This window comes from Daldinia decipiens (genome assembly GCF_022478715.1).
Source record: "Daldinia decipiens strain CBS 113046 unplaced genomic scaffold F4813scaffold_43, whole genome shotgun sequence".
Lineage (NCBI taxonomy): Eukaryota > Fungi > Ascomycota > Sordariomycetes > Xylariales > Hypoxylaceae > Daldinia > Daldinia decipiens.
In genome coordinates this window covers 12682-40109 of record NW_026054586.1, presented here as the reverse complement: position 1 = coordinate 40109, position 27428 = coordinate 12682, and the positions used below count along the sequence as shown (strand labels likewise).

At 48.3% G+C, this 27428-nt stretch overlaps 13 protein-coding genes across 13 annotated transcripts; 5 read left to right on the top strand and 8 right to left on the bottom strand.

Annotated features, from left to right (window-relative positions):
- Positions 1-1165: 1165 nt before the first annotated feature.
- Positions 1166-4381, bottom strand: F4813DRAFT_393316 (glycoside hydrolase superfamily; the record flags this gene model as incomplete). Its single annotated transcript, XM_049247402.1, has 5 exons — positions 1166-1199; positions 1267-1706; positions 1777-1826; positions 1904-1910; positions 2513-4381. The coding sequence occupies 5 exons, from the start codon at positions 4379-4381 to the stop codon at positions 1166-1168; spliced, it is 2400 nt and encodes a 799-aa protein (XP_049095697.1).
- A 309-nt stretch (positions 4382-4690) lies between these two features.
- Positions 4691-7094, top strand: F4813DRAFT_243558 (sugar transporter). The gene is made up of 6 exons (XM_049240060.1): positions 4691-5500; positions 5560-5800; positions 5858-6130; positions 6201-6295; positions 6371-6763; positions 6850-7094. The coding sequence occupies exons 1-6, from the start codon at positions 4999-5001 to the stop codon at positions 7005-7007; spliced, it is 1662 nt and encodes a 553-aa protein (XP_049095696.1). The 5' UTR covers positions 4691-4998; the 3' UTR covers positions 7008-7094.
- On the bottom strand, positions 7015-9197 carry F4813DRAFT_243658 (uncharacterized protein). The gene is made up of 2 exons (XM_049240061.1): positions 8985-9197; positions 7015-8805 (listed from the first exon to the last, which is right to left on the bottom strand). Exon 2 carries the CDS (start codon positions 8768-8770, stop codon positions 7181-7183), a length of 1590 nt encoding a protein of 529 aa, XP_049095695.1. The 5' UTR covers positions 8771-8805; positions 8985-9197; the 3' UTR covers positions 7015-7180.
- A 41-nt stretch (positions 9198-9238) lies between these two features.
- On the bottom strand, positions 9239-10705 carry F4813DRAFT_373255 (uncharacterized protein). The gene is made up of 3 exons (XM_049244799.1): positions 10238-10705; positions 9759-10164; positions 9239-9698 (listed from the first exon to the last, which is right to left on the bottom strand). Exons 1-3 carry the CDS (start codon positions 10440-10442, stop codon positions 9446-9448), a joined length of 864 nt encoding a protein of 287 aa, XP_049095694.1. The 5' UTR covers positions 10443-10705; the 3' UTR covers positions 9239-9445.
- Positions 10706-11362: 657 nt separating this feature from the next.
- F4813DRAFT_393312 (thiamine pyrophosphokinase) lies at positions 11363-12359 on the top strand (the record flags this gene model as incomplete). The annotated part of the gene is made up of 3 exons (XM_049247401.1): positions 11363-11510; positions 11574-11680; positions 11778-12359. The coding sequence occupies 3 exons, from the start codon at positions 11363-11365 to the stop codon at positions 12357-12359; spliced, it is 837 nt and encodes a 278-aa protein (XP_049095693.1).
- Positions 12360-12725: 366 nt separating this feature from the next.
- F4813DRAFT_393311 (V-snare-domain-containing protein) lies at positions 12726-13751 on the bottom strand (the record flags this gene model as incomplete). Its single annotated transcript, XM_049247400.1, has 2 exons — positions 12726-13469; positions 13746-13751. 2 exons carry the CDS (start codon positions 13749-13751, stop codon positions 12726-12728), a joined length of 750 nt encoding a protein of 249 aa, XP_049095692.1.
- Positions 13752-14176: 425 nt separating this feature from the next.
- On the top strand, positions 14177-16134 carry F4813DRAFT_243105 (uncharacterized protein). Its single transcript, XM_049240057.1, has 3 exons — positions 14177-14418; positions 14486-15433; positions 15513-16134. The coding sequence occupies exons 2-3, from the start codon at positions 14838-14840 to the stop codon at positions 15922-15924; spliced, it is 1008 nt and encodes a 335-aa protein (XP_049095691.1). The 5' UTR covers positions 14177-14418; positions 14486-14837; the 3' UTR covers positions 15925-16134.
- Positions 16051-18135, bottom strand: F4813DRAFT_373242 (thiolase). Its single transcript, XM_049244798.1, has 3 exons — positions 17684-18135; positions 17418-17598; positions 16051-17345 (listed from the first exon to the last, which is right to left on the bottom strand). The coding sequence occupies exons 1-3, from the start codon at positions 17746-17748 to the stop codon at positions 16344-16346; spliced, it is 1248 nt and encodes a 415-aa protein (XP_049095690.1). The 5' UTR covers positions 17749-18135; the 3' UTR covers positions 16051-16343.
- Positions 18136-18453: 318 nt separating this feature from the next.
- F4813DRAFT_243437 (glycoside hydrolase family 128 protein) lies at positions 18454-19924 on the bottom strand. Its single transcript, XM_049240059.1, has 2 exons — positions 19705-19924; positions 18454-19588 (listed from the first exon to the last, which is right to left on the bottom strand). Exon 2 carries the CDS (start codon positions 19500-19502, stop codon positions 18561-18563), a length of 942 nt encoding a protein of 313 aa, XP_049095689.1. The 5' UTR covers positions 19503-19588; positions 19705-19924; the 3' UTR covers positions 18454-18560.
- An 870-nt stretch (positions 19925-20794) lies between these two features.
- F4813DRAFT_373237 (glycosyl transferase family 90-domain-containing protein) lies at positions 20795-22855 on the top strand. Its single transcript, XM_049244797.1, has 3 exons — positions 20795-20929; positions 21020-22690; positions 22751-22855. Exon 2 carries the CDS (start codon positions 21056-21058, stop codon positions 22205-22207), a length of 1152 nt encoding a protein of 383 aa, XP_049095688.1. The 5' UTR covers positions 20795-20929; positions 21020-21055; the 3' UTR covers positions 22208-22690; positions 22751-22855.
- On the top strand, positions 22219-22855 carry F4813DRAFT_373236 (uncharacterized protein). The gene is made up of 2 exons (XM_049244796.1): positions 22219-22660; positions 22751-22855. Exon 1 carries the CDS (start codon positions 22266-22268, stop codon positions 22554-22556), a length of 291 nt encoding a protein of 96 aa, XP_049095687.1. The 5' UTR covers positions 22219-22265; the 3' UTR covers positions 22557-22660; positions 22751-22855.
- A 211-nt stretch (positions 22856-23066) lies between these two features.
- On the bottom strand, positions 23067-23732 carry F4813DRAFT_393306 (carbonic anhydrase; the record flags this gene model as incomplete). The annotated part of the gene is made up of 1 exon (XM_049247399.1): positions 23067-23732. One exon carries the CDS (start codon positions 23730-23732, stop codon positions 23067-23069), a length of 666 nt encoding a protein of 221 aa, XP_049095686.1.
- Positions 23733-24398: 666 nt separating this feature from the next.
- On the bottom strand, positions 24399-27035 carry F4813DRAFT_243337 (glycoside hydrolase family 3 protein). Its single transcript, XM_049240058.1, has 3 exons — positions 26244-27035; positions 25013-26088; positions 24399-24951 (listed from the first exon to the last, which is right to left on the bottom strand). Exons 1-3 carry the CDS (start codon positions 26921-26923, stop codon positions 24545-24547), a joined length of 2163 nt encoding a protein of 720 aa, XP_049095685.1. The 5' UTR covers positions 26924-27035; the 3' UTR covers positions 24399-24544.
- Between the last annotated feature and the right edge of the window lie 393 nt (positions 27036-27428).

Genomic DNA, 27428 nt, shown 5'->3' with positions numbered 1-27428 from the left:
AATATACATGGTATTCAGAGAGCGTTCAGTACTTCAGGTATAAAGGCTTATATCAGAATTTCCGATGCCATTGATTACCCCCCCTTAGCAAGCCACAATTAGAATTAAGCACCCAGTTCCCGGTTATGAACAGTCAACCTACCTAACCACTTCAAATAAAGCATAAATACAAGAAATGAGAATGATCATATATGATAAAACGCGACCCTTAAAGTAGATGATAGCGCTATATTTGACATTACTGATAGCTCATATCGCTACCCAAGGACGAAAAGGAAAGGCAAGGATACAAAACAAAAAATAGACCACGCGTGGATAATAAGCAAAACAAATAGCTACGGTATAAATGACAATATTGCGTCAAAATGCACATCAGCTCTTTTGTGGCAACCTCTACATTATGGCTACGGCAAGAACTTCCTTGTCTGCCGACGGTCCTAGGACAATTGATGACTTTGATGGCTTTGATGGTGGTGTATTTCGACCTCCTCAAGACTGCCGTCTAGGACACAGTCGGATACTTAGATTTAGAATCTCAGCCTACAGGTTGAAGACGGCGTCGACGGCTTTGTGGCGGGACTTTTCCGTGTGCTGCCGGATTTTACGTCCCCTGTATAGACACACCATCCCACGGTAGCCCCTTTTTGTCGGGAAGGGCGTTGACCTTTGAACACCGAAAAGCCCGCAACAAAAATAAAGAAATAACTAATATATACACAATATACTAAATTGGAACCCTAACTTGGAGTAGTCATGTACTGGCAAGTGAAGTTACAGTAGTGAGCTTCGAGGGGCCTGTGTTGCGGTTTATATACCCCTAAAGATATAGGTATAGTAAGGGATACAACACTCTAATTGAGTCGAATCATGGATGTTGCTAGATGCAAAAGCAACGCCAAAGCAGTTGACACAGACTATTTTGAGCATATCCGCCCTGAATTAAGTGAAAGAGCACCTAATACTCAGGTAATAGCAGGGAATTGAGACAACCCATGCAGTATTTCGAATTTATGTAGTTAATGAGAAGTATACTAGGTTAGGTGCAACGGAACCTTTATGAAATCACGAGTAGAGAGCTATTGGGCTGCCAGTATTCATTACTCCGCAACCTCATAACGCGTGAAGATCGTCAGCCATAACATATTATACCGTAACATGAGGTCGCCTATGACTGCTTCTTCTTACCCCTGTAGAGATATCTGCGAATGGTCAGCTTACGAACTAGATTGCAAATGTCTAAAATGGCCAAGAAAAATAATCACTTACCCTCCAAGGATTCCTTCTATCAGACCAACACCAGTCACGATACCTGCACCAATACCAACGCTCTTCCAACCTAAGCGTCCGCGCTCATACAAGCCCCAAGCCTTGAAGCCCAAGTACGCGCTAAGTCCTACAACGGCAGCCAGATTGGAGACGACGAGGGCTGTACTGGCACCATCGCTTAAATTGGCAAACCATTGGGTGAGAATGCTATCGGCTTTTCGTGCTTTCCCGGTGCCCTTCTTCTTGGCGAGATGAGCCTCAGCGCGCGCGCGCTCGGTAGCATCCTCTAGTTCTTGACGAGCAGCTTGAGTCTCGGTCTGGATTTCTTGTTCCCCGAAGTCGGAGGGTACGGTGCGCACCGAGGGCGTATCGACGTCGACAAGGGACGAGGTGCTTGCGGACTCAGAAGATATGATCTCGGGAGGTTGAGGAGCTGCAGCCTTGGAGAATAATTATGTTAGGTACCTAACCTGGATCATATATTGATCTGCTAGAGGGATATTGCTTTACCTCCTCAGGCGTTTGCCTCGGACCAGACGCAGCCGCGGCAGCATACGACACTATAATGGAAGGTTCATGTTAGCTTATGTACATATTCATCCTCGTAGACAAGCGATGTCGAAGCATGGGGTCTTACTCTTGATCTACGTTATCGAAACTTTTAGTAGTAAAATGCGAGTCAACGGTGACTTGACGACTTGCGTCGTGGAACAAGAAGTAGTGAGGTAGAAGAGTATTGATAGTAATATTGAGGTCGGATCGAGTGAATGGTCGATGATGTATGGTGTGATGTTGAGAAAGGGTGAAGAAGAAGCAGTGCGACAATGAAAAGAACCTTGGAAGGTGGGAGATATCGTATGTACCTAATGTACCTAACCTAACGTATTCCGTGACAACATATATGAACAAATGATCGTGACGATTGTGCCTGCCCTACCTACCCCGGTCCATGTACATAATCGAATGACGTATTCGCGGCTCCATTCACCTGCATATATGCACGAAAACAGGCGGAGACTTGGATGGGGGTTTAATTGCATATACCTTATGACATGTATATAAACCACTATTGTCACTTAATCGAAAGTCTTATAAGAAACATATAATACTATTTCCTCTTGATGTTAAATAGATGAAATAACCACCCACAAAATTGAAGGATTTAATTTATATATATAGCTTTCGGTGACCCTCAGTACTCAGTACTTATTGATCCCTTATTCCTCTTTCGTCTATATGCTTATACGACATCATCCAAGTTGAAATTGACGTAGACGCGCCCTTCCCATGGTTTTAAAGCCATCGGTATAGTATCCTTCCCAAGAATCGAGCCCCTATTGTCTTGATATTGTGTATTAACTAGCAATCGCGCCGTATTCCAGTCACCACAACCTAGGATGCTTCTAACGTCTAGGCAATCTCGTTCATCCCTGGAGAAGTTCATAACCACTACCGCCATTCTCTTATTCTCGCAGCCACGGGAAGAACAGTCGTCCGCCGACGCTCGCGAATCCGATATTCGAAAGGGGCTTTCTTTCACGTATGCGAATATTGCCTCGTCATCATCTTTCAGGAGCCGGAAAGCTCCCAAGACGAATATATCCTTATATTTCTTGCGCAGCTTCAAGACCGTCTTATAGAAACTTAATATGGAATTAGGGTCTGATATTTGCTTCTTGACGTTAACCTCTGGATAGGCGTCGTGAACACGCATCCATGTCTTGACACTTTTATCTGAAAACCCTGCATTCGGAGAGTCATCCCATTGAAAAGGGATACGCGAATTATCACGAGCAAGAATACCCAGACCCCGCATAGTGTCTGCCATTCTCTTCTGGTCCTTAGATGCTAATGCTTCGGCATAGAAGTTGAGACTCTCAACGTCTTTGTACTCTTCTATCCCCCAAGTCGTCGGCATGTTTGTCATACCAATCTCCTGGCCCTGGTATAGGAACAACGTCCCTGTCAATGTGGCTTGCCAGAGAGCTATGGTTTTCGCACTCGCCTCCCATAACTCCGGCGTTGAACAATCGCCGAACCGGCTCACGGCTCGTCCGTTATCATGGTTCTCACAGAACACAGTCGTCCAGCTGTCTGTGCCTTCGATGAATGTCTGCCATTTTGCTACGATTGATTTCAGTTGCTGTAGGGTGAACGGCACGAGTATGTACTTTGGCCCAAACATGCCCCCAGTACCTAATCGAATCACAGAGAACTCAAAGACCATGTCAAGTTCCCGTGCCGCTGCCGAAACGTACGGCAAAACTTGACCTGGGTCCGGCGTGTTAGAAAGCTCTCCGACAGAGACAGCCCCATAGGGCGCGAGCGCTTTAGTCCGCATCTCGTGGATGAACTCGTGGATTCTTGGTCCATTGCACCACATCTCCGGCGCTGGCTGATATGGCGAGTCTAGATCTGTAACTGGCGCATCCACGTACTCGGTGCGCTTGCTATATTTATTAACAGTGTCGATCCTGAACCCGTCAGCGCCTCGTTCAAGCCAGAAGCGCATGGTGTCCTGGTAGATAGCTTCGCGGCACGCTTCCGATTCCCAGTTTAAGTCCGGCTGATCAGGCGCGTATAGATGGAGATAGTACTCCTCGGTGTGCTCGTCCCAAGTCCAAGTAGAGCCAGCGAAGTAACCTCGCCAGTTTGTCGGCGGAACCCGCTCCCCTTTTGGATCATATCGCGGTGGTTTCCAGATGTACCAATCGCGCTTCGGGTTGGTCTTCGACGAACGGGACTCTTTGAACCATTTGTGCTCGATAGAAGTGTGGTTCACCACCAAGTCGAGAATCAACTTCATGTTTCGAGCATGACATGCTTCTATTAGTTCATCCACGTCGTCAATGGTGCCATAAGGTGCATAAATTTTCTGGTAGTCTGACACGTCGTAACCCATGTCGGCCTGGGGGCTCTCAAAAACGGGCGAAAGCCATACCACGTCGACGCCCAGTTCATTGAGATATTCGATCTTGGAGATAAGTCCCGGAATATCTCCCCAACCGTCGCCATTGGAGTCCTTAAAACTTGCCGGATACACTTGATAGAAAGTAGCATCTTTCCACCACGGTTCTTTGCCAAACCACCCGTTCCTATGATATAAACCATTCATGTTACCTCTGTATGTGTGAAACTACTCCGCTCCCTAGGAAAAAAAATACACGAGGTCTGGAGAGGAGAGGAGAAATTAGGTAAACTCGGCGATCCATTAGACAAGATAGTATCTGTATATTTGCAGCCGACTACGGCATAGAGTGGCGGTGCGCATAATTAAATCTTTTCTATATTTGGATCGAGTCCGCACAGTCGGGTCAAATTTAACCCAGTAGTGGACTCCGCCAGAACTCCAATCCACTTTAAGGCCGGAGTGTAATGCTAAACAACAGGGGAAAGATAAAAGACTAGGTTAATGATATAGCGATGGGATGGTATCTCGAGACCGTCCCCAGCCTGCCCAGCTCCCCCGGCTTCACCCCGCACGAGCTGACCGTGTCTCCATTCCCCACGCGGAGCCTAGACCATTGAGAAATTAGATAGACCCCGATTCATCCAGTAGAGAGCAACAAGGCTGGCTAGCCTTTAGGAGAGGGAATAAATAGACACGATGGCGTCCTTACTTGCAATACTCTCAACCCACCAAGCCACACAAACACAATAAGAACACTCTTCAACCGAGAAAGGAGACTATCTTCGTCAAAACAGCAAAGAAATTATTTATCAGTAGAAAATATGGCAACCGAAAAAGAAGACGTGTGTACAATAGAGGAGGACAATAAGCAAACCGAGGGCAAGGACTTGCTGCATGACGAAACACATGTCTCGGAGGCTAAGCACGCTGCGGATGTTGAGCAGAAAATGTCACTTTTCGAGGCTATCAAGCTCTACCCGAAGGCCATCGCTTGGTCTGTTTTGTTTTCATCCACGCTCATCATGGAAGGTTATGACTTGGCGCTACTAAGTAGCCTCTATGCCTCACCAGCATTTAACAAGAAATTCGGCACTTACAGCGTGGACAAGGACAAATGGGTATTGTCCGCTGCGTGGCAGTCAGGATTATCCAACGGCGCACGTGCCGGCGAGATCCTCGGCCTCATCCTTGCTGGTTGGACATCGGACCGCTATGGGTATAAGATCACGACAATCGGGTTTCTAATCTTGATGATCATGTTCATATTCGTGCTGTTCTTCGCCCCTAATGTACAAGTTCTTGTTATAGGTGAAATACTATGCGGTGAGTACCTAATCGACCCGGTTTTTTATGTTCCTCCAAGACTGACAATAGCTACCTAGGTATCCCCTGGGGTGCCTTTCAGTCCGCTGCTCCAGCATACGCGTCTGAAGTCGCTCCCGTCGTCCTTAGGCCATACCTGACAACATTCATTAACATGTGCTGGGTGATTGGCCAATTCTTTGCGGCCGCCGTGAACAAAGGGTCCGTCGGTCGCCTTGACGAATGGGCATACAGAATTCCATTTGGAGTCCAATGGGTCTGGCCTGTGCCTATTCTTGCCGGCTTGGTATTCGTCCCGGAGTGAGTTATCAAGCACAAAACCACAAAAATATTACATATGGTTAACTTAGCATCTAGATCTCCGTGGTGGCATATTCGAAACGGGAATCGGGAGGCGGCCAGGGTGTCTTTGTTGAGATTAACATCGCCAAATGACCTGAGCTTCGATGCGGATGAGACTATCGCAATGATCGAACACACTAACGAGCTTGAGAAGCGGACGAAGCAAGGCCTCACCTATCGAGATTGCTTCAGGGGAATTGATCTGCGAAGGACCGAAATTGTCGTCGGCATCTGGCTCGTCCAGACGCTCGGAGGTCAAAACCTTATGGGTTATTTTCCCTACTTCCTGTAAGGTCCTAATCCTAATCATAGTCGAATGCAGTCGAGATAGCTCGGGATTGGAGTTGACATGTTGCAGAACCCAGGCAGGATTGGACGCTTCCAACTCCTTCTCTCTTTCTATGGGACAATACGCACTGGGTATGGTTGGTACAGCCGGCTCCTGGTTCCTCAGTATGTGGTATCTACGGTCACATCCCTATTTTCTGGCGTAGCGAAATTGGTTATTGCTGACTCTTGTTGCCCAAGTGTCTCGAATGGGTCGCCGTACCATCCACTTTAGCGGACTCTGTTGTCAGCTTCTCATTCTGATTATCGTCGGTTCTCTCTCGTTTCCTGGGACGAATAGCTCCGTGTGGGCGATCGGTGGGATGTTGATTGTATTCACGTTCGTTTACGACTTCACGGTCGGACCCGTCACATATTCTTTGATCTCGGAGTTATCCTCGACACGACTGAAGGCTAAAACGATTGTCCTCGCCCGTGCTGCTTACAATGCAAGTAATATCTTCGTCAATGTCATGACCAATTATCAGCTCTCATCCACAGCCTGGAATTGGGGCGCAAAAACAGCTTTTTTTTGGGCAGGGACCTGTTTGATATCTTCCATTTGGGTCTTTTTTCGATTACCTGAACCTAAAGGTACGACGTGTTATATATCATCACGCCGTATGATATCTGGTTTTTACCAGACCAGATTAAGACTGACATGCTTCTCTACATTTTAGGACGAACATACGCCGAATTAGACCTGCTCTTCGAGCATCACGTTCCAGCACGCAACTTTTCCAAGACGAAGATAGACCCATTCTCACAGCGGGGTGACGATGCTATCAAGAGGGTATCGACAGACGGAAAGCCAGGGAAGGAGATAGACCAAGCATAACTGCAGATGCTGAGTTGGATTGAACATACCCAGTGTATCGTAGTTAATATGCTAATAGAAAGTACGTAGCGCCTTTTAAATTTCGGCGCCATCAAGGGTGCACTTCTCAGAGATTCGGATTTCTTGCTCCATCTTATCTAGAGACCCGTGCGATGCAAACTCGGTTAAGGTTACTATATTTCTATCCCGGCTACCATTGTGGGTAACGTCTGTTGAATATGTTTTAAAAGCAAAGCGTCGTAGACTGTTGCACCGCCAGGAAGTTGCAGGATTAGCCGTCTTAGATACTTTAAATCGTCATCTGCCGATGTCCTAGTATTCTGTATGGGCACACGTGCGAGGACGTTAACCACAGCGCAGGAAATATCGAACAACTTCTCCGTTATACCTACTCCATGTACCTGGATGCTATGTACAGGTAAATCGCGGGTCGAAAGTGCTAGGTCCTTTGCTACGTCTAGCGGATAGTGATACGTGCGGCTACTCCGCATATTCTGCTCCGAGAGATGACCCAAACGCAACCGTAACTGCCAGAGCACGATGCGGAGCCAGAGTTGCGTGACCCTGAGATTAGCCTTTTGCGTTGGGAGAAGGTCAGATGGACACGTGTGGTTCAACGCCGCATTGATGGCCGACTCGGCTTCGTCAAACGAATTAACATGAACTGCACCCGGAGCTGACTCTTGGTTGAGCAGAGTTATGAAATTGGTATCCAGGGAACGAAAGAGAGCAGCTAAGCACCGGAAACCAGCTAGCGAGGGTTCACGATCCCTAGAGAATGATAACCCGAAGCCGTTGGTAGTTACCTGAAGCGTAGAAGGGCGCCGGTAACGGATCGCATGAGACCTCTCAGAAATGAGCAGAACCCAGAAAAGTCTCTCGGCTAGCAGCTTCGAAAGATCATCTAGGGTCTCCGGCTTGATTAGGATGAAGAGCGTGGCGGCTTCGCGAAGGAAGAAGAAGGCCTGAGAATGGTGGAATAAACTTGCGTGGCACGCGTATATAAAGAACACGAGTAGAACCGAGTCTAGAGAGGGGTTCGATCTCCGTGTAAGATAACGGTGAGCTGCTAAAGCCTCCTCGAGAAGCATCCAGCCGTATGCGGCATTATTCTCAGCCGTAACAGATTTCCCAAAAGACTTACCGTTGGGATCCTCAACCTGCAACGTTACCATGGCGCACAAGCCAAGTATAACGCAGTAAGCCTCGCTATCCGAGGCGAGCCGCGTTCTAAGATTGGCGACGTACTCGGGCGTCACGATCGGGATCGTCGGGGCGAGGCGTTCGAAGAAGCGCCCAGAACAATACTCAACTACTCGAGGTGGCAGCAGGTCTACCTTTCTGTCAAACGACTGCCTTGAAAAACTGGTAAATGCTTGCGGACTCGTAGGCAGGTCAAATTTGATAAATGGCGAAGGCGTAGTAAAGTTCAACGGCTTTACACCTCCTTCTACTGGTATCTTAGCGAGCCTTGGCGTTTTAGTAGGCCGGGCCCGGGTTAGAACTCGGGATTGGACGGGAAACCCGCTGCATTCATCAGCAAGCCCAGCCTTGGTACACCGTCGACACGGGCGAGAGTCGCTGCAGGCTTTCTGTAGTCTTCTGCATCTCTGGCAGGCTCGGGCAACCTGTGCCCGCTTGGCTCGCGGCGGGGCTATGGCAGCTATATGGTCTTCTGCAGCGATACCAATACGAATTTGACAAGTATCGTTCGCTGAAGAACTAGCTTGACTGATTTTATCTCCTTCATGTGGTGCTGTCATGTCCCATGCGTAGGGTGGCTGTAAGAAGTAGTAACCTGTATCTGGGTTAATACAGCAGGTCTGGATAGGACTCCTAGGTATTTCGTAAGAATAGGATTTACAGCCGGGCTGCGTTCGTCTTGAAGTTTGGGGATGGGTGACGAGATATTGGATTTAGAGGCAGGTAAAGTTGGAATTAAGAGCTGGAGTTGGAGGTGAACAGGGGAACTTATACATGATAGTCCATTAACTTAACGTCTTATAGACTGTGTGGGGATTACCCCAGGTGTCAGCATGGCCTTCCACGGCCTTCGCACTCCATACCTCTTTGATCATTGCATCGAAAATAAAAAGGCCGAGAACACAACAGCAACACATCAAGGGTTCCCTGTCGCAAGACCCGGCCTCCAAATACTAGACCGCTTAATCCTTGATTAACCCACCACTCCCAGAATAAGGCTGAGAGTCAGATAGGTATCTCAAGGTATATATAAAAAATAAAAAAATAAAAAAACCTTATGTTGAGAGAGTTGCTTGGTTCATTTCGCCGTATCTCATGTGCCCTATAATATACACTTAGCAGTTACGATAACGCAACCGGTATTATGTTGTACAAAATGTACGGCTCCAGATATCTATTTCATGAGACAATACCCGAGTACGTCAAATGCCCGAAGAGCTCGAGGTCTATACTTATTAGGGTCGCGCCGGGGGCACGTTCTGCTTCTCAGCTTCCTTTAGCACCTCTGCGGTCTCCGCATCTGCCTTAGCTGACTTTTTAGCTGGTGTCGTCTCTTCTACTTTCGCTACTGTGCTATTTTCACCATGTGATGTCTTGGCAGCGGGTTTCTCCGTTGCAATTTCAGGACTGCCTTCTGCGGGAGCTTCGTCCTCATCCAGTTCCTCTCCGTATACCTCGGGATGAAGCCGAAAGCAGTCTTGCATGTGCCTGTTTCATCTGTTAGCTTGATACAGTGAACATCCTTATGTACACCAAAATAGGCCGTACTGGAATTTATCAATACAGTCCATCCCTTTTGGCTCTTCCTTAGAGTAGACAAAACAGCTAAATGCCGCCTTGAATTCTTCACCGCAAGGTCCATGAGCCATCCCCCCTAAACAAGGGCAGTCCCAATTGATCTCGCCTGTCTCCGGGTTGAACGCTCCCTGTTGACCGGCCTCTTCTTCTAAAGCTTCGGGGCTTCCTTCCGGATAGGTAGCTTGATCTTGCGTCTCGACATCTTTAGCAGGTGCAGAAGGGGATATCTCGGATGGCAGGGAAGCTGTTGGTGGTTCGGGGGCTGATGCGGCTTTCTGCAGTCGTGCTTCGGCTTCTCGACGCTTCTGTGCGACTACGGCCTCTACTGTAGGGAGGTCCTCATCTGAGAACTGGGGTGGCGGCGGTAATGTTCTAGCTAATCACCCGCATGACATGTTAATAAAAACAGGAAAATGTTAAATCGCGGCAGAGAAACTGGGCTCGCATACGCAGTGGTTCTTCGGCAAAGACTGCGCTGGTGCTATACCAATACACAATACCCGCAGCTAGACCCCATCTCACAGCCGAACTCTTCCAACTTCGTTTATTATTTGTAGGGGAAGTTGAAGCAAAGCGCCGTGCATTCGGCGAAATGATAGTTGGTCGCAGTTTATTTGCGACTCTAGGCGCGGATCGCAAGGCGGATCTGTACATGTTACCGGCGAGCTATACGTGAAAAAACGGCCAAAAGAATGAGGAAGGGATATTAAAGAGCGTATGAGCTCCTAAGCCGGTTTGATGGGTAAGAAGAAATATGCGCGGAAAACAAGCTGAGAACAAATAGGTAGACTGGTTTCGAAGACTGGTTTGTAAGCATGAAGCACCGATATTAAGAATTGCCCGCTTCTAAATTTTTGAATTGAATCCAGATAAGGATCGGTCTACTTCGTATAATGACCGAGAAACCTCTGCGCGCTAAAATTCGGGGTGGGGTTACACCTAACCACTTAACTGCAGGTGCCCGGGCCTTATGAGGTAAATCTAGATTACCTACCTACCTACCTACCTTAGGTATATAGGTACCTAATCTGTATAGGTTCCATGTCAATGCGTCCCATGTAGTTGTAGCCTCAAGTGACGTTATTTGGTAATGCATTAGTACCTAGGTACCTTGCTTGCATGTGAATGAAAGTCAGTACGTCCCAATCGAGGTGTACACTTTTCACTTCGAGTTTTCACTAAATTACCTGCATGTAGGTATGAAATGAAACTCGTTGATTCCTATTAGATCTTATTATTCGATATTATTGTAAAGTAAAGTCGGTTAGTTTCCGAATTTCATCAAGTCTCTCTCACCCCTCTCTGTTTTTGAGTCCTTATTCTCTTCGCTTACCCACCTAACACAAACAGCTCATCAGGTTCTACCATTTGCCCACTTTGTCATTTCATTTTGGGAGATTCAAGGTTACCTAGAGAGCAACATTAACATTGACATACTACCTAATGCAATCGAATCAGTAAACCCAAGTTTTGTGTTCGACCTTGTTTTTTAAAAACTTGTCACTGGTGTAAGCATTCGGCCAGGTTCCTACCAGCGAGAAGGCCTTTCAGTTGCCTCTTGTAAATATATCAGCATGGGCTCGACACAAGAAAGCCCTAATATATGCACCGAGTGGTATCCTATCAGACAGTTCCTATCTTACCCGGGGTATGACTTCGCTCTGATCATTCTAAACCAGCCGATCAGCGACGAGGGCTTGTTTAGAGATCTCTGGAGAATAGGTATATCGCCCTTTCAAAAAAAAAAAAAATCTTCACGTGTAACCATACCGACTTATATCGTAGCTCAAACACGCGTCGCTGCTGATGGGGGTGCCAACCAGATTTACGATCTTAACCGAAGATCGTTATTAACAGAGAAAGATTCCGAGTCTTCTGCTAGTGGTAACTATGTAAGTAGAAGGATACAAGAGATATATTCTAAGGCTCTTAGCCGCGATTCTCTTTCATCCGAGGCGCTGCCTGCCTGTCTGGCTAACAGTCGTATAGGTGAATCTTAATACCATAATTGGCGACCTAGATTCTCTATCCGATGAGTCCAGAAGTTTTTTCACCACCAAGCCCGCGGATTGTACTATTATTTTCGAATCAGATCAGTATTCTACCGACTTCGCCAAGGCTGTCAAGTTCGTTCGTATGGAGTTTCCAAAGAGAGACATCATATGTATGGGCGGACTAGGAGGGCGCGTTGATCAAGGGTTGAGCCAAATACATCATCTATACTTATTCCAAACTTCACCAACCTACGCAGATGGGAAGATGTTTTTGCTTTCCGGCGAGAGCTTGTCTTTCCTTCTCAAGGCTGGAAAGCATCGTATACACGTCCGCGAGCCTGATGCCACCGTTGGCGACTTCGCTCGCATGAGCGGCGAGCCGTTCGCCAAGTACGTCGGCATCGTCCCGGTCAAAGAGCCGAGCGTAATCACGACCAAGGGCCTTGAGTGGGATGTCGAGAACTGGCCAACCGAGTTTGGTGGGCAGATGAGCACAAGCAATCATATTTTACCTGAGACAAAAGTTATTGAAGTTGAGACTACGAAGGATGTACTTTTCACCATCGCATTAAAATAGGGCAGAAAGTAGAAACTCATCAACAGCCTGCATTGCATATTCGTGGGCCGTTCACGACTGAACAAAGTCTCGGATAGCAATAGGATGGGATATATTATCGCCGCAACTAAAGCATATCTTCGACTCTCGGGAGAGATATATATAATTAGAAGTTCTGCCTCTTTCGTTAGAATAAGAGGCAGAGAAAAGTGGAAGGCAGGTTAGCCTAGGCGCCAAAGGCATAGAACCTACCTACCTATATATAGTTTAGAATAACGCCAAAACTCCATGCTAAACGTCAAAACTGATGCTTAAACTCACGATACAAGCCTCCACAACGTTCTCCATTGTCAAAATTTAATTTTCCTCGGTGTCTACCCGTCCATCCTATCGGAGGAAATGTAGACACAGCCAACAAAACCCAAAGAAGCTTATCACACCGGCGCCAAAGATCCACTTATCTTGTTTCGCTCTTCTCTCGATCATGCGTATCGTGTCCCCACTAACGCCGAGCGTGTTGGCGACACTGTATAATCTCTTCTGCGTATTCTTCAACATCTCACGCTGCGTACCCAGGTCCCCAAGTACGGCTTGACCCCGCGCGATATACTCATCAAGCGCTGTATTCGTACTCGCGAAAAAGTTCTGCTCCCGCAAAGCGTGCGTCTCCCGCGTATAGTCGTTGCTACCCATGCTTAACTGGCCACCGCTTCCATAGCGGTTTGCAGGGACCGAAGGGGAAGATGAAGATTGCGGTGGTGTCGGCGTGTTTGCGTACGGGTTTTCGGGGGTAGAGGTGGTGAAGGGTCGCCGACCAAGCAGCTCAGTTCGGTTCTGAGCGTGTAGCGTATCTTCTCGTTGCGTCTTCAGTTCGTCCAGCTGCGTCCGGAACGAAGAGAGCTCCGCTCGAAAATTCTTAATCCGCTCATGAGCCTTTTCCTGTTTTGCCGGATTTAGTTCTTGCTTTGCAAGCGCATTGTACTCGTCGAGAGTTCGCGAAAAAGCTGTCAGCGACGCGGAGAGAGAACCAAGCGCCGCGGGTGTGGGAGGTGCGCCGTCGGATGACGATAGACCGGCAAGGTCTCGCTTTATAGAGGTGGACTGCTTGAGCGCAGCGTTGAATTGCGTATTCTAGGAGACGTCAATAAGAGGCATGCTCTAGAATAGCAGGCAAGGAGTTCGAAAGGAGTAATACCATTTTGATAGAAGATACTAGGAGCTTTTCGTGCGCACGTTTATTCTTCCTTGTTCAAAGATCAGTTGGAAATCGACCTAAGGAAGATGGCTGTCGGGTACCTAAATTAGGTACATGTAGGTATGTAGATAGCGATAGAAGTGGTGATATCAAATAACACGTAGCTGGAGACTGGAGATGAGCATTTCTCCAATTGCAACTTTATCTTAAACTTGCATGAAGAGTACCTGCGTAATGTACCCACATTACCTAGGTAGGTAGGTAGGTAGGTAGTACATAGATGCATATGCACAGACCAATGTTAAATTTTTGACCAATCAAGAGGATTCCACCAAGGTTCTCTTTCGGAGGTACCTAGGTACGGGGAGTTTTATTTTCACAATGTTCTTTATGATAAAGTTGACCTGAAAGAGCATCTCCGGAAGACTGAAATATACAACTAATCAATCCATTTTACACAAATATTTCAAGCTTATTAGACTCGGTTATACAGTTACGGGCTGGCTAGCATCTTTTATCAGCTTGTTATGAGTTAGCTTTAGGTTTATCTTGACTCTTTTTCTTCGTTTTATTGTAAGAGTAGGTAATATTTCATAGACTTTAAACAGAGTATCTACGTTCGCCAATATCCTCCTTAAGCATGAGATGATCTAATGAAGGGTACCTAGGTATATCAGTTAACTCTAGCTCTTCGATCTAGGGTTAGCAAACTAACGCCAAAGCTCGGCTATAGCTAAAGATGTCCTAGTCTCGTCCCTTCTAGTGTGACAACCCCGAGGTAGGATAGAACACTTACAACTGCGTATTACCTTCTATGTCCCCGAATATTTCTCGGTAATCTGTAATAGATATCTGGCTTGAGGGTGTATACGGTGTATGTCGTAGGTATAAAGAAGACGAACTTGAATGCAAATCTGCTAGAAATGGAAATTGATGAATATAAACTTGACAGGTGTCAACGACTACATTTACATGCCCGACTAATCCGTACTAATATCAATACTTGAATTCTCGGCTGATGTATGAATGGGGTATAGCTAATTATTGTTACGTACTATCGGTAAATCCCCCTTAATATTAAAGCGACATCTAAATACAGCAGTGATAACAATCCTTCGGAATCCCACCTCATCCCTCGTCCTCCCCCATTTCCGTTCGCTATTGCGTACTGTCATAGTAGGCGAGCATATTTGCCGCCGTCCGATCATTTCAATTGCTTTAAGCTCCAGCCCTTCTTTATACAGCCTATAGTAATATAATGCCTACTTCTCGGTAATGGTCAATTTCGACGATAGACGACTCTAATGGCGCCGTCCGACCAACTGGCCACTGCCGTTCCAGGCCGCCCGAAGCCACCCTTAGCTGCCCTAGGAAAACACAAGGTCACCGCAGAAGCAGAAAAGGCACCGCGAGCGGCGGTGACGACGAATATAACCACAGGAGCAGGAAAATGGGAGGCGGATAAATCATCACCATTGGAGTTTCGCGGCTTCGATTTCTTCGCCAATCGCGACTTTAACGAGCTGAAGAATGCGTCACGGGCCTATTTTGCGCCTTCTTCTAATCCTGAAAGGCGTCAACGCCTACCATCCACGTGGTTAGGCGATGCGACACCTCCTAGCAGCCCGCGACCCTCCGACGAAGGGTCGTCCGCTGGAGGGGACAGGCCTCCCGCCGCGCTCCGTGGACAGACGCCTCCAGGAGAGAAGGGAATAATAGGGCTGAAGAGAACCCAATTCTGGTGGCTGTTGGCATTAATATCGCTCCTGTTAGTCGTTGCAATCGGTGTCGGGGTTGGTGTCGGGGTCGGTAGAGGGGTGTCTCAAAGTTCTAATGAAGCTGCTGCTGCTGTTGCCGGTGCCGGTGCCGGTGCCGGTGCCGGTGCCACTTCATCGACAAGGTTCGTGATGCCTGAATTCGTCGCTATACAGGGGCAAGCTTAAATACATCCATGCTTATATTGTGTTAATATTTTCTAGCCTATCCTCAAGCTCAACCACTCCTGCAAATACCGGCATCTCGACGACGTCCACCTCTAGCCCCTCGAAGACTAGTACCTCTTCGAGTTCCACCCCTACCGGCAATTTCGAAGGAAAGATTGACTGCCCGGCTGCCAACGGGACTACCTACCAAGTTCCCGGTTCCGATAAGCGATTCTTACGAATTTGCGGTATAGATTATAGCGACAATGAGTCAACAAATCTGCGCCAGGTTCCTACGGAGAGCATATTGGACTGCATGAAAAACTGTGCCGGGACTGCTGGGTGTACTGGTTGCGGCTGGGGCTATATCGAAGGCGATACGGGGACCCAGCACACCTGTTGGCTGAAGGGCGGGTTGAAGAAGTCTCACGATGTCGATATCAATTGGGCATTTGCCAAACTTCTATGAGCGGATTAGGAGACAAGGACACAAGGACATGCGGGTTGCGGATGCTGTTGGACCGAATGTAATGGTACTAGTAATTACGTTCTATGTAGTAGAAATACTAAGGCATGATACCCCCTAACAATAATGACTCCCACGGTCAAGTAACACCTTAACCTAGCAGGTGAGAGGCCTGCTTGTATCCGGAGATTTAAATCCATTGCTACTATACCACACAATGCTACCTAGTAAGAAGATTATAACACAAGTTTGGTTGTAAGCCGCGCAGGACATGGCAAAGTGACATGGCGCATATACTAGAATTGATTACATGTATCTGTATCTGTATCGATTGTGGATAGGTAGGAATAACATCTAATTCCAACGTTTCTCTCCCTGCTGTGAGCTTATCTAAAATCGAAGGTATCTATCGCGTACGAGTATCATTGCTCGTTAACAAATAGGCCAGCCATGCCCATTCCCGTTCCGATACACATGCTCGTCAATAGAATCTTCTTTTTAGTCCGCCTAAGCTCGCTTAGACCAGTGACGATCTGCCGGGCGCCTGTCGTGCCGAGAGGGTGGCCAAGCGCGATGGCGCCTCCTCGAGGATTCATCTTGGCCCAGTCTAATTTGAGGTATTCCCTACAGTATACGGCCATTGTTCCAAACGCCTCGTTAATCTCCACCACGTCAACATCATCGAGAGTAATGTTGTGCTGCTTAAGTAACTTTGGGATCGCTACGGTTGGTCCGATACCCATGATCCTAGGAGCCAGACCGGCAACAGTCGACCCGACATATTTGGCCAAGATCGGTAAACCGAGCTCGGTGGCTTTGGAACGTTTCATGAGCACTACTGCCGCGGCGCCGTCGGTGACTTGGCTGGCATTGCCTCCCGTAGTGATGGGACCCCATTGAGGAAACGCATTCCGGATTTTCCCCAACCCGGCAGCCGTCGTCCCTGGTCGAATACCTTCATCTTTCGTTAACGTAACCGTCTTCAGCTCGCCGTCGGGCCCCTTCACTTTGGTGGTGATAGGCACGATCTCGTCGTCGAAAAGGCCAGCCTTTTGAGCTAGCTCAGCCCGCCTGAAGCTCTCGGCCGCATACTCATCGACGACCTTGCGGGACAGGCCAAAATCCTTGGCCACATTCTCACTCGTCCAGCCCATGGCCATCATACAGTCGACGGCTTCTTGGCTATGCTTAGTCACCTCTTCGTCGAAAGGCTGTTCGAGATTATCGCCTCCTATACTCATGGATTCGGTACCAGCAGCGATACCGATCTCGATCGAGCCAGCAGCGATCTGGTGGGCAATATCGGCTGTGGCCTTCAGTCCCGAGGAGCAAAACCGATTGACGGACGAGGCGCTTGTCGTATTAGGAAATCCGGCGGCGAGGGCTGCGGCACGGGCCTTGTAGGCTGCTTTGCTGTCCGAGACCTAATGGAAAGAAACAAGTTAAAACGGTTGTCTCTTAGCTCGGTGCCGCGAGTGGCAGATATTGGTACATACGTTACCCATACAGATATCCTCTACGAGATCCGGCGAGAAGACTAGACGTTCCCGGGCGGCCTTCAAGATGGCATACATGAGGTATTCGACGGACGTATCCTTGAACCCGCCCTTCTTGCCCTTGCAAAGCGGCGTCCGGATCGCGAGCGTGATGACTACATCGTCCGGGTTCTTTGAGGTGCTAAATTGGCGAGCAAAGTTAGTTTACGACTCCTACTCCTCCTCATCTACCTGTCAGATTAATCCAACACCCGTCGCCCACTTACATGGCAGCTAAAGGTGAGCTGGGGGATAGGTGCTTCAAAATGGAATTGACCCGCTCGGTAGCCATCTTGAAAGATGGTCTTGACAGATGGAGGTATATACTAACTGGTATATACTATCTGATATGGTTGAAACAACTGAGGAAGATGGTGGGAGGAGGAAAGGAATATCACTAGCTTAAATCAATGGCGAGTGGCATTGTCTGGAGTTGATAAAGAACGAATAAATGAATGGATTGCGCCGCAGAGGAGAAGCTTGAAAGGGTTTAATCGAGGTTAGTTACAGGGGGGTACAAGGGATACAGGGGATGTGTTTGTCTCATTTTGCCGAGGCCTGATTTGGTCACCTCGGCCATCGGCAGATATGTCGGTGGGGTCCCTGACTCCGTACCCCATACTCTGGGGCCGTTATTATGGTATTGTACCGCGGGGAGAAGCTAGGTAATTTCACCCGCACGTTTTAGGTAGGTTTAGGTAGGTTAGGTTTAGTACTTTACGTACCTGCCTACCTACCACGCATACATCCTCCCACTTGTAAAAGTCCGGGGTACATAGGTAGAGACTACACGTAGATCGTTTTATGCCGGGTGTGACATATATTGTTCCCCCGGCCACTAGTTTGAAGGAGTTATGAATCAAAATCAAAGTCTTATACATAACATACATCCCGACAAAAAGTAGAAACCTAGTTCACAGGCTTGCAGCTTTACTACAAAATAGTAACCTAGCCAATTAACCCTCAAATCTAGAGGTATTTGCTGTTATGTAATTAAAACATTTCAAGTACACATATGTACCTGGATAACAAGAACCCCCCCCCTCTACATACTCGTCTCAATCTCCAAAACGCCCCAAGGTTAAGCAAAGGAGAGCTCTAGTGTTACAGTATAAAGGAAATACCACCAGCCAACATAAGAACTACAGCACTTGCTACGGTTATATGAGTTCTCCCCGCCCCCGACTGAGGGTCAACGTGCGTGCTACTCATACCTAGATACCATGAGCCGATATCTGTTAGCTGCCCGTCGTTGTTTAACATGGCGGCATTAGGACCAACGTTGCTATCGCTGGACCGGAAAGAACCAAATAAACTGTAACGATGGACGGAATCCATGCGGTCAAAATACTCGGAGGATGTGTTGTAGAATGCCTGGGTCGTAGCGAGGTCTTGGTTGTCGAAATTGTACTCGGTAATCCATTGAGTTATGTTTGGAAATGCAGCAGCATACGAGCCCATATGACTCGCCAGCCCTTCAAAACTCCCATACCAATGTATGGTCACGAAATCGTATGTACAGTTCTTTTTATCATTTTCGGTGCTAATCAGTTCGGAGCAATTCCCGATAAACTGTTCGAGCCACGGTATCCCTCCCCAGCCCCCAGTGCAGGCCGGCAATCCCAGTTTCACCCCCTTATCAGCGAGAGGCTCTATGTTCTTTATCCATACATCCGCGGCCTTCGAGGGCTCGATATTACTACCGCCGTCGTACCGGGAATCAGGTTCGTTGAAACTGAGGACGTGCGTGATTTTACGACCGGAGTCGATCTGGCTCTGGACAGACTCGAGGAAGGAGGTATCGTCGACAGCGCCCCAAAGCATGGGGACAAATTCGAACTGGTCTTGGGGTATGTTATCAAAGGTAGATGACGGCTCCGACTCATAATTGTAGTACCAAGCCAGATCAGATCCTGACCGAACCCATACTGTATCATCTGCCGGGTTGGCAGGGTTCGGGATAAACACCAATCCACGTTTAGATGACCGAGTCTGAGCGATAGCAAGGGAAGTAAACGCAATGAGCAGAGCACAGGGGCGATGCATGGCCGGTTGGAAAAAGTTAAATTAATAGACGACTGGACGGCTTTAATCCTGACGCATACTTGATTGTGGTTTGAAACTTGGTTGCACTGTTGCTACTAACAGGTAGGTATGTAGTTAGAACTGTTAAACTTTAGATATCTAGTAGTTAACAACTAGTTTACTGATGATAGTATCAAGGCTTGATTAAACAAAAATCACAAACCGAAAACTAGATCGTAGTTAGGATATCGTACGCCTAGCTGACGAGAAATACTTTGGTTGATGGTGTGGCTTTTCCTTTGCTTGGTTCATTTTTCTACCTATTTCGTCTATGAGGGCCGGCCGTCCGGAATCTGCTCGATATATCGTATATATGATAGCATTCAGCTGAAGAAAAATGTAAGATGGTTGCAGCCAACGGGGCGTGGCTGGGCTTGGCTCCTATGATATACGACAATTCAGAGGCGCTACCCAATAGCCCAATAGCCGCAACAATATGCTTACGCGAATAGACCTGCCTAGACCTAATCGCTTCAATATAAGAGAATGAAGTATCATGACAGGCTCGCTTAATCTGACTTTCGCTCGCAACACCGAGCGAGGTAGGTGCTGAGTACCAAAGTAATGGTGGCTGGCTTCATAGTAATTTCGGACAAGAACCAATGCAGCGTAGCAGTGCGATGACGCTCTGATAGAATCACCAAGCTTTTGGGATTTGAGTTAATGGGAATTTTTGTTTAATTGGTAGCTTAAAGTAAAGAGTGTATCAAATCAACCAAGTGCATACTCCGCCAACCATATTTACTATGATCAAAGTAATAGACTAGGTTACCGATAAGTGATACCCTAAGTTCCGTCAGGATATGCAAAAATATGTGGTTACCTCTATAATATATTACGGTCTGACAGTCTCTGACAGTCTGGTGGGTGTGTAGATCTCGATTGATGCTAGAACCGTATGTCTTAGACAATCGGCCAACGGGGAGACAGTAAAGATAAGAATAGGTATTGTACATGTTAATTATAACTAACCTATGTAGTGGCACATAGCGAAGAACCCAGATTAAGCTTATTCCCGGTATCCGATCACCACATTTGGCTACGGTACCCCTTTTTATTTAGATATGGTGCCAGGGGTTAGGTTGCCGTCGGAACCGCAAACTCTTTAATGGTTTGCAGACGCGGTTGCACGCAATGATACCATTCCCATCCCGGACGTATCAGCGCTGCTATCTTTCATAATCTTCAAAGTTATTTCCTGCCTTCACCCATTTTACTAATATCGGTTCAGAAATTGGGCAACACGGTCACACGGTCACACGGTCACACGGTCACACAAAACGATGAACAAAAAAAGCCTATTTAAATGAGCGACTCCCTTTCGCCGCCTCCGAAGTGATGATTTTCTAAAAGTGATGATTTTCTAACAATTATTCCGCCTCTTGACGGTACGCATTCCTTTCCCGCCTTGGCGGTGTACCACTACACTGCTCTTCTAGTTTACTATTACCTTCGTTTTAACAATGTATGCCAACAAGTCTTTTTTTTTGTGCAGTCAGCAGGGCGAGTCCTTCATGGCGCGCTTGCGTCGCCTTCGCTGGCCGATTCTAGCCATCGTCTTTATCGTCACTGCCTTATCATTCTTCGGAAACGTGAGGCGGCCCTTCGAGATTCCTACCGGGCAGTCGTTCAGGGAGTCCGCCGAGGAGTCGCTTCGAGAACCCGTCGAGCAGCCAACCCACCCGATACCCTCGCCGCCCGATGACGAATCTTGGGCATTTGATGTAAAAAGGGACAGCCTTAATTATGGACTTTCCGACAGCCAATGCGAGGTAAATATCGACCTAGGGTTTCTGGTTACTGGGAGTATACCGGCGCTCATCATATCACAGAATGCATTCCCTAGTCTATACCAAGAACTCGACCGCGCCCGAGATTTTCTTCTAGAGCAAAATAAACGAGTCAAAGAATCGGACGTCCAGGTTGACGCAAAGAAAGATTATACCGGTCTCTCGCACGGTGAATTCCACGTTATGATTTCGAATGGCGAATTATACATAGTTAAGGAAAAGAAAGGTGAGCCAGATCGCTCCCGCGGCCTCGCAGCTCTCGCGAACATGTATCGCGCTATAACTGCTATTCCCGACCCTCGGTCGCTTCCGAACGTCGAATTCATCCTCGATATTGAAGACAGAGCAGCCAGAGGGGAAAAGAACGAGGAGCGTATCAGATGGACTTGGGCGCGCGAAGAGGATAATCAGTGGCTATGGGTCATGCCTGACTTCGACGGATGGAGCTATCCCGACGATGGTATAGGGTCCTACGTGCAGTTTCGCGAGGATGCGACGGAGCTAGAGGCACAATATCCTAACGGCTGGGATGATAAAGAGGACAAGCTGTGCTGGCGCGGGAGTCTGGCCGTGAATCGTAAGCTACGAACCGCTTTGGTAGAGGCTTCGAAAGGTTATGATTGGAACGATGTCGAGGCCATCGATTGGCATAACCGCTCGAATATCATGGCCATGAAAGACTTTTGTCGGTTTAAATACGTTGCCCATACCGAAGGCAATTCGTGGAGTGGACGACTGCGATACCTACAGAATTGCGAAAGCGTCCCGATAATTCATCAGCTAAATTACATCTTTCACTACCAGCCCCTTTTAAAAGACAGCGGACCTCACCAGGTATACTTCTTTGATCTTCTGATTGTTGCGGAACCCGACTGACATCGCCGGCTAGAATTACGTCAAAGTAAAACGCGATTGGTCGGACTTGAAAGCGCAGATGGATGGGCTCATGGCGGATCCCGATCGAGCGCGGCGGATCGCGAAAGAGTCTGCGAAAGTATTTCGAGACCGCTACCTCACACCAGCTGCCGAGGCTTGCTATTGGCGGCGGATGATTCGCAATTGGCGCGCCGTGATGGATTTCGAGCCGCGGCGGTACGAAACTAACGATGATGGCGTCAAGGTCAGAAGAGGCGTGAGTTGGGAACGGTTTGCCTTCAGGCAGAATAAGAGCTTCGAGCATGGATTCTGGGAGTCTGATAACAGCGACACGGACGGAGCCGAGTAAGGTTGCCTTTTCACTAGGCAAAAATTATTACAGATATCTATCGCCTACGATTTGCTAGGACTCGCGAGGGCTCTCGAGGACCCAAGCGTCGGCCATCTGAGATGGCAAGTCACCGCGACATCATTTAACTATCAGTCAGGAATACACAACAGGAATGTAAACCAGCATTGACGCGTAGGCTAATAATTCAATAGGCCGGTGTAGACTGCCCCGGATGTACGGCATAAACGGGCTGTGTTTGCGCATCCTGACGAACCTAGACACACGCACATATCAGGTAGAAGTGGATCAGAGCTAGGAATAAGGAGTCAGACGTATAATGAAGGGATAATGAAGGGATATCCATGTCATTTATAGGTGTTCAAACATTGCTTAGATGGCCGCGGGGCTCTACGGACTCTTTTATAGCTACATGAGCTGATGCTCTGACAGGGCAGGTCGGACTGGCGCTGTTACCGCAATTAATGAAATGACGATACTACATGCCGTCCTTTTGCCATGGAGGGCCAATCACTCCGTGAGATTATAAATCTTCTGAATGCCGCGCAGCATCTCTTCGTGATCGACCTTTAGATCCTTGAGCAAACCGTCCTCAAATCCGAATACCCATCCGTGGACGATAGGGAAGTGGTTCTTAGCATACGACTTCTGGACAGCTGCCGTCTTGATGACGTTGCGGCACTGCTCAACGACGCTGAGCTCTACTAGGCGATTGTAGCGCTCGTTCTCATCCTTGATGTCGTCTAACTCTTTCTCGTGCAGGCGGTAAACGTCCCTAATGTTCCTCAGCCACGGGTTAAGCAGCCCTAGGTCCTTCGGCGTCATGGCGGCCTTAACACCGCCGCAGCCATAGTGTCCACACACTACAATATGCTTGACCTGCAGGTGGCGGACCGCGTAGTTGATGACGCTCATGACGTTTAGATCGGTGTTGACGACTAGGTTGGCAATGTTCCGGTGGATAAACGCCTCTCCCGGTCCCAAGCCCGTGATCTGCTCAGCTGGAATTCGAGAATCGCTGCATCCTATCCACAGATACTCCGGGGTTTGCCCTGCAGATAGCTTATCAAAGAACTCTGGATCCCTCTTTTTTTGCTCCTCCGCCCAGGCACGGTTGTGCTCGAACACACGGTCGTGCGTCTGCTTCAAGTACTTGGAAATTTCAGTCTGCGACATGGCGTGCCAACCCTCGGTGCTTACGGTAGAGTACCTTGGAAAACTGCGGATACCTTGGAAGTTGCCCGAGTAAAGAGTTCGTCTCGTCGATGAAAGAAGATGTTGAGCTATACGAGCTTTATGAGGCATCGGGCTCGTTGAGCATAATAGAGCATACGAAATCGGCGAGTTGAGAAGTCCAAGGAAGTCCAGGGATTTCTTTAGTACCTATGCAAGATTTGTTGAGACTGCCCAGATTCCCGAAGCGCCATAAGACGTCAATAGTGGGGGATCTACGGAGGAAGGCGGGCCTCTTGCGAGTTGTACGACGTTAGCCTAGGTACTTGCTATGTTTAATATCGTGGTAGATGATGTATTCTATTTGCAAATTGTCCAAGGGTGCCTGTGCCTAGTCATCATTGTTCACTTGCACATTTTTCACGATGTTCTGAACTTAAGCATATCAATAAGCGGAGGAGAAGAAATATCCCCGAATAAAAGTACCCAAGGTTGTGGATTACATATCTCGAGGCCCAACTGAGTTAAGAATACATATTGATAAGACATGAGATGCTTAATGTTCTTGGGAGTTTCGTCATTCTTCCAAAATGTACTAGTAGCCAATCCTAATTTTATAGTCCTTTTACTTGCATTTGGCTAGGGAACGCTAACTTCTCTAGTGTCTCTTTAGCCGCTGCATCGCTGCTGAGGAAAGTACTACTCGATCTTTACATCATTATTTTCCTCGGCGTAGTGATTCTTATCGAATACATATCTCGAGTGGTATATACCTATACATGGTAAATGGAAGAGGTTTGTCTGCACCTTTCCGATTATGGAACCACGAGGGTGCCGCTCAGTCGAATATCGCGGCTGCTCGCACCGACGGTGAAGTTGAAAATACCCGAGGGAACAACCCAGTTTTGTTTCGCCGTATCCCAAACACTCAAGTCTCGTCTCTTGACTTCAAAGGCGACGGTGTCCTCAGCGCCTGGCTCTAGGGCCAATTTCTCGAACCCGCGAAGCTGCTTTGGCGGCGTGGCGGCGGACTCTGGATAGCCTATGTATAACTGTGCTACCTCGGCGCCTTGAACAGCGCCCGAGTTGGTAATTGTGGCGGTAACAGTCACTACCGTCTCCCAGAGGTCAGCATGCCCTCCCGGGATGATATCCCCAGTTGCAGGGCCCGCCGTTGGCCGCCCATCAACAAAAATATCGGAGTAAGTGAAGTTGGTATACGCTGCGGAGTAGATTTAGTTATGGACCTTTTCTACGAAAAAATGGATTGCGAACCAACTTACATATACCATAGCCAAATTCGTACCTCGGTGCGATACCTTCTTTATCGAACTTGCGGTAGTCAATATACAGACCCTCCTTAAAGTCGTCATTGCCTTGACTGGTTTTAATTCCGTAATCAGCGGCAGACTTAGCAATAGTGTACGGCAGCTTTCCTGAAGGGTTTGTATCTCCGTAGAGTACGTCTACGAGCGCATTGCCATTCTCTTGAGACGGGAGACCAGCCCACACGATCGCCTTGACGTTCGGTTGCGCTAGAATCGTCTCGAGAATGACGGGGCCGACGGAGTGCACGACAACAATCACATTATCACTCGCTGCAGCAACAGCCTTAACAAGCTCGTTGCCATTATGCCACGGATCGAGATGATTGCGGTCGCCCACATTGTCTTCCACCGTAATGTATCCTTCACCGCTGTCGGAAGTAACGAATACGATAGCGGCATCCGCCCCGTCGACCGCCGAGCTCACGGAGCTGATGCTGTCAGACGAGGACAAGCTGATCTGCGTCCCGTCGGCCTGGGCTCGAGTCTTAATGGCATCTGCCGGAGCGCTAAAATACGGATAAGATGCAGTTCCAGAGCCCCAACCCATTCCGAGGGCACCAGCGTTGCATCCCTGGTCGGTACAAGAGTTGATTCCTTGGGGGTTGGCAACAGCAGCAGAGCCGACTAATCCGAGCTTGCCGGGTTTCTTCAGAGGGAGAATACCTCCTTCGTTCTTTAGTAGGACGATTCCGTCTCTAGCCGTCGCGCGAATATTTGTCTTGTGAGTTCCTTGCACGTTCGCCTTGAGGTTGGTCACGGGATAGCCGCTGTCCTGGCCTAGCAAGTACCACGCCACCAGAATTCGGCGCACCATGTCATCGAGACGCGACTGCGGCACCTGACCACTGCTTACAGCCTGGGTCAACTTCGAGCCCCAGTACTGAGACCCGCCGTTGAAATCAGTGCCAGGCATGGTCATGTCAAGTCCGGAGGTCGCAGCTTCGACAGTAGAATGTTGTGCATTCCAGTCCGTCATCACGTATCCTTGGAAGCCCAGCTCTTTCTTCAAGAGCGTGTCTATAACGTACGGGCTAGGTTATCTTCAGTCAGCTATTTCCAATTACAGTAAGTGTAATCTCGACCCCTCGAAGCCGTGCAGTGAAGTTTGCAGACTTGGAGTTACCGCCGCTTATGAAAAGTTGGGGTAGCGCCCAAGAAAGAAACAGAGCTGGTAACCAGAACTTACTTCTCGCATGCCCAAGTGCCATTGATCTTATTATAAGAGCACATGACTGATGCGACGTTTGCATGTACGGCATCTGCAAAGGGCCAGAGGTAAAGCTCATGTATAGTTCGGTCGTCAATGTTAGAGCTTATGGTCTCGCGGTTCAGCTCTTGCTCGTTAAGGATGTAATGCTTCGCATTGGCCTGAACACCAACGCTCTGCATGCCCTCAATAGTTTCCGCCATGGCGATGCCTTGCAAGTAGGGGTCGGCGCCGAAGCCCTCCCAGTTTCGCCCGCCTGCAGGATTCTTACCGAGAGGACCGGCGACGGGACCTAGCAACACATGTACGCCGCACCCTTTCGTCTCCTCAGCCATAAACTGTCCCCGTTCCCTCATCAAGGCGCGATCCCAAGTCGCCGCGACTTGGATTCCCGGAACGAAGGCGTTATTCCCCGTGGCAAATCGGACGCCGAGAGGTCCGTCTTGTAAGCACAGCTGAGGATAGCTGATAGAACTCACCGGCGCCGTGTTACCAACGCAGGGTCCTTTATTCCAGCCTACTCCTGTAACGATGTTGATTTTGTCATTCTGCGACAGCTTCGTCAACGAAGAATTTGCCTTCTCGTAGGCTGCCGCCCAGTCGAGAGTCGGGGCCGCCGAGGCCGTGGCGAACGCCGCAGCAAAGATAGGAAATCTCATGGTTAGCAACCGAACCCAAGATTTACCGAGGAGCAAGGTCAATTCAGGCGTTTAAGAGTCTTTAGGGGTTCCCCACGAGTCTTATATGACCTGCCCGGCCAGTATATCATCGCTTGCTGAGGCGTCTAGGCCCACTACGTAATTTGCTACCCCAAAACTCCGTCCTATATAGCATCATGAAGACACCGGATCTACTAGATCTGGTAATCGACGGAGGAGAATGGAATGGAGGCGCTTGTAATTTTCTTGCCGCGTTCCACACCTTCCTATAGATTGATCTCTTGTCCGATCTTGGCCGACGGCAGCTCCTCGGCTCGTCGCTCTCCATATGTTGAAGATCATCCCCTAACGTGGGCAGCATGGTATTTTTCCCGGAGCGCGATGGTAGTTTTAAGCGGTTAAAGGGGGAGAAGGGCCTTTAGCTCCGCGCCACATTAGCCATATATTAATTAACGTGCTGTCATAGCCAGGGTTCGCATTGCCCAACCTTGCACGTAACTAAATC

Coding starts and splice junctions, on each gene's coding strand:
- F4813DRAFT_243558 (XM_049240060.1), top strand. CDS start 4,999: ATGGCAACCGAAAAAGAAGACGTGTGTACAATAGAGGAGGACAATAAG. Junction 5,801..5,857: donor GGCTTGGTATTCGTCCCGGA/GTGAGTTATCAA, acceptor CTTAGCATCTAG/ATCTCCGTGGTGGCATATTC. Junction 6,131..6,200: donor GGTTATTTTCCCTACTTCCT/GTAAGGTCCTAA, acceptor GACATGTTGCAG/AACCCAGGCAGGATTGGACG.
- F4813DRAFT_243437 (XM_049240059.1), bottom strand. CDS start 19,502: ATGCATCGCCCCTGTGCTCTGCTCATTGCGTTTACTTCCCTTGCTATC.
- F4813DRAFT_243105 (XM_049240057.1), top strand. CDS start 14,838: ATGGCGCCGTCCGACCAACTGGCCACTGCCGTTCCAGGCCGCCCGAAG. Junction 15,434..15,512: donor GGTGCCACTTCATCGACAAG/GTTCGTGATGCC, acceptor AATATTTTCTAG/CCTATCCTCAAGCTCAACCA.
- F4813DRAFT_243337 (XM_049240058.1), bottom strand. CDS start 26,923: ATGAGATTTCCTATCTTTGCTGCGGCGTTCGCCACGGCCTCGGCGGCC. Junction 26,089..26,243: donor GGCACTTGGGCATGCGAGAA/GTAAGTTCTGGT, acceptor AAGATAACCTAG/CCCGTACGTTATAGACACGC. Junction 24,952..25,012: donor CGAATTTGGCTATGGTATAT/GTAAGTTGGTTC, acceptor TCTACTCCGCAG/CGTATACCAACTTCACTTAC.
- F4813DRAFT_373242 (XM_049244798.1), bottom strand. CDS start 17,748: ATGGCTACCGAGCGGGTCAATTCCATTTTGAAGCACCTATCCCCCAGC. Junction 17,599..17,683: donor AGCTCACCTTTAGCTGCCAT/GTAAGTGGGCGA, acceptor TCGCCAATTTAG/CACCTCAAAGAACCCGGACG. Junction 17,346..17,417: donor AGGATATCTGTATGGGTAAC/GTATGTACCAAT, acceptor TCTTTCCATTAG/GTCTCGGACAGCAAAGCAGC.
- F4813DRAFT_243658 (XM_049240061.1), bottom strand. CDS start 8,770: ATGACAGCACCACATGAAGGAGATAAAATCAGTCAAGCTAGTTCTTCA.
- F4813DRAFT_373237 (XM_049244797.1), top strand. CDS start 21,056: ATGGCGCGCTTGCGTCGCCTTCGCTGGCCGATTCTAGCCATCGTCTTT.
- F4813DRAFT_373255 (XM_049244799.1), bottom strand. CDS start 10,442: ATGTACAGATCCGCCTTGCGATCCGCGCCTAGAGTCGCAAATAAACTG. Junction 10,165..10,237: donor CTTTGCCGAAGAACCACTGC/GTATGCGAGCCC, acceptor GCGGGTGATTAG/CTAGAACATTACCGCCGCCA. Junction 9,699..9,758: donor GACTGTATTGATAAATTCCA/GTACGGCCTATT, acceptor CAGATGAAACAG/GCACATGCAAGACTGCTTTC.
- F4813DRAFT_373236 (XM_049244796.1), top strand. CDS start 22,266: ATGGATGGGCTCATGGCGGATCCCGATCGAGCGCGGCGGATCGCGAAA.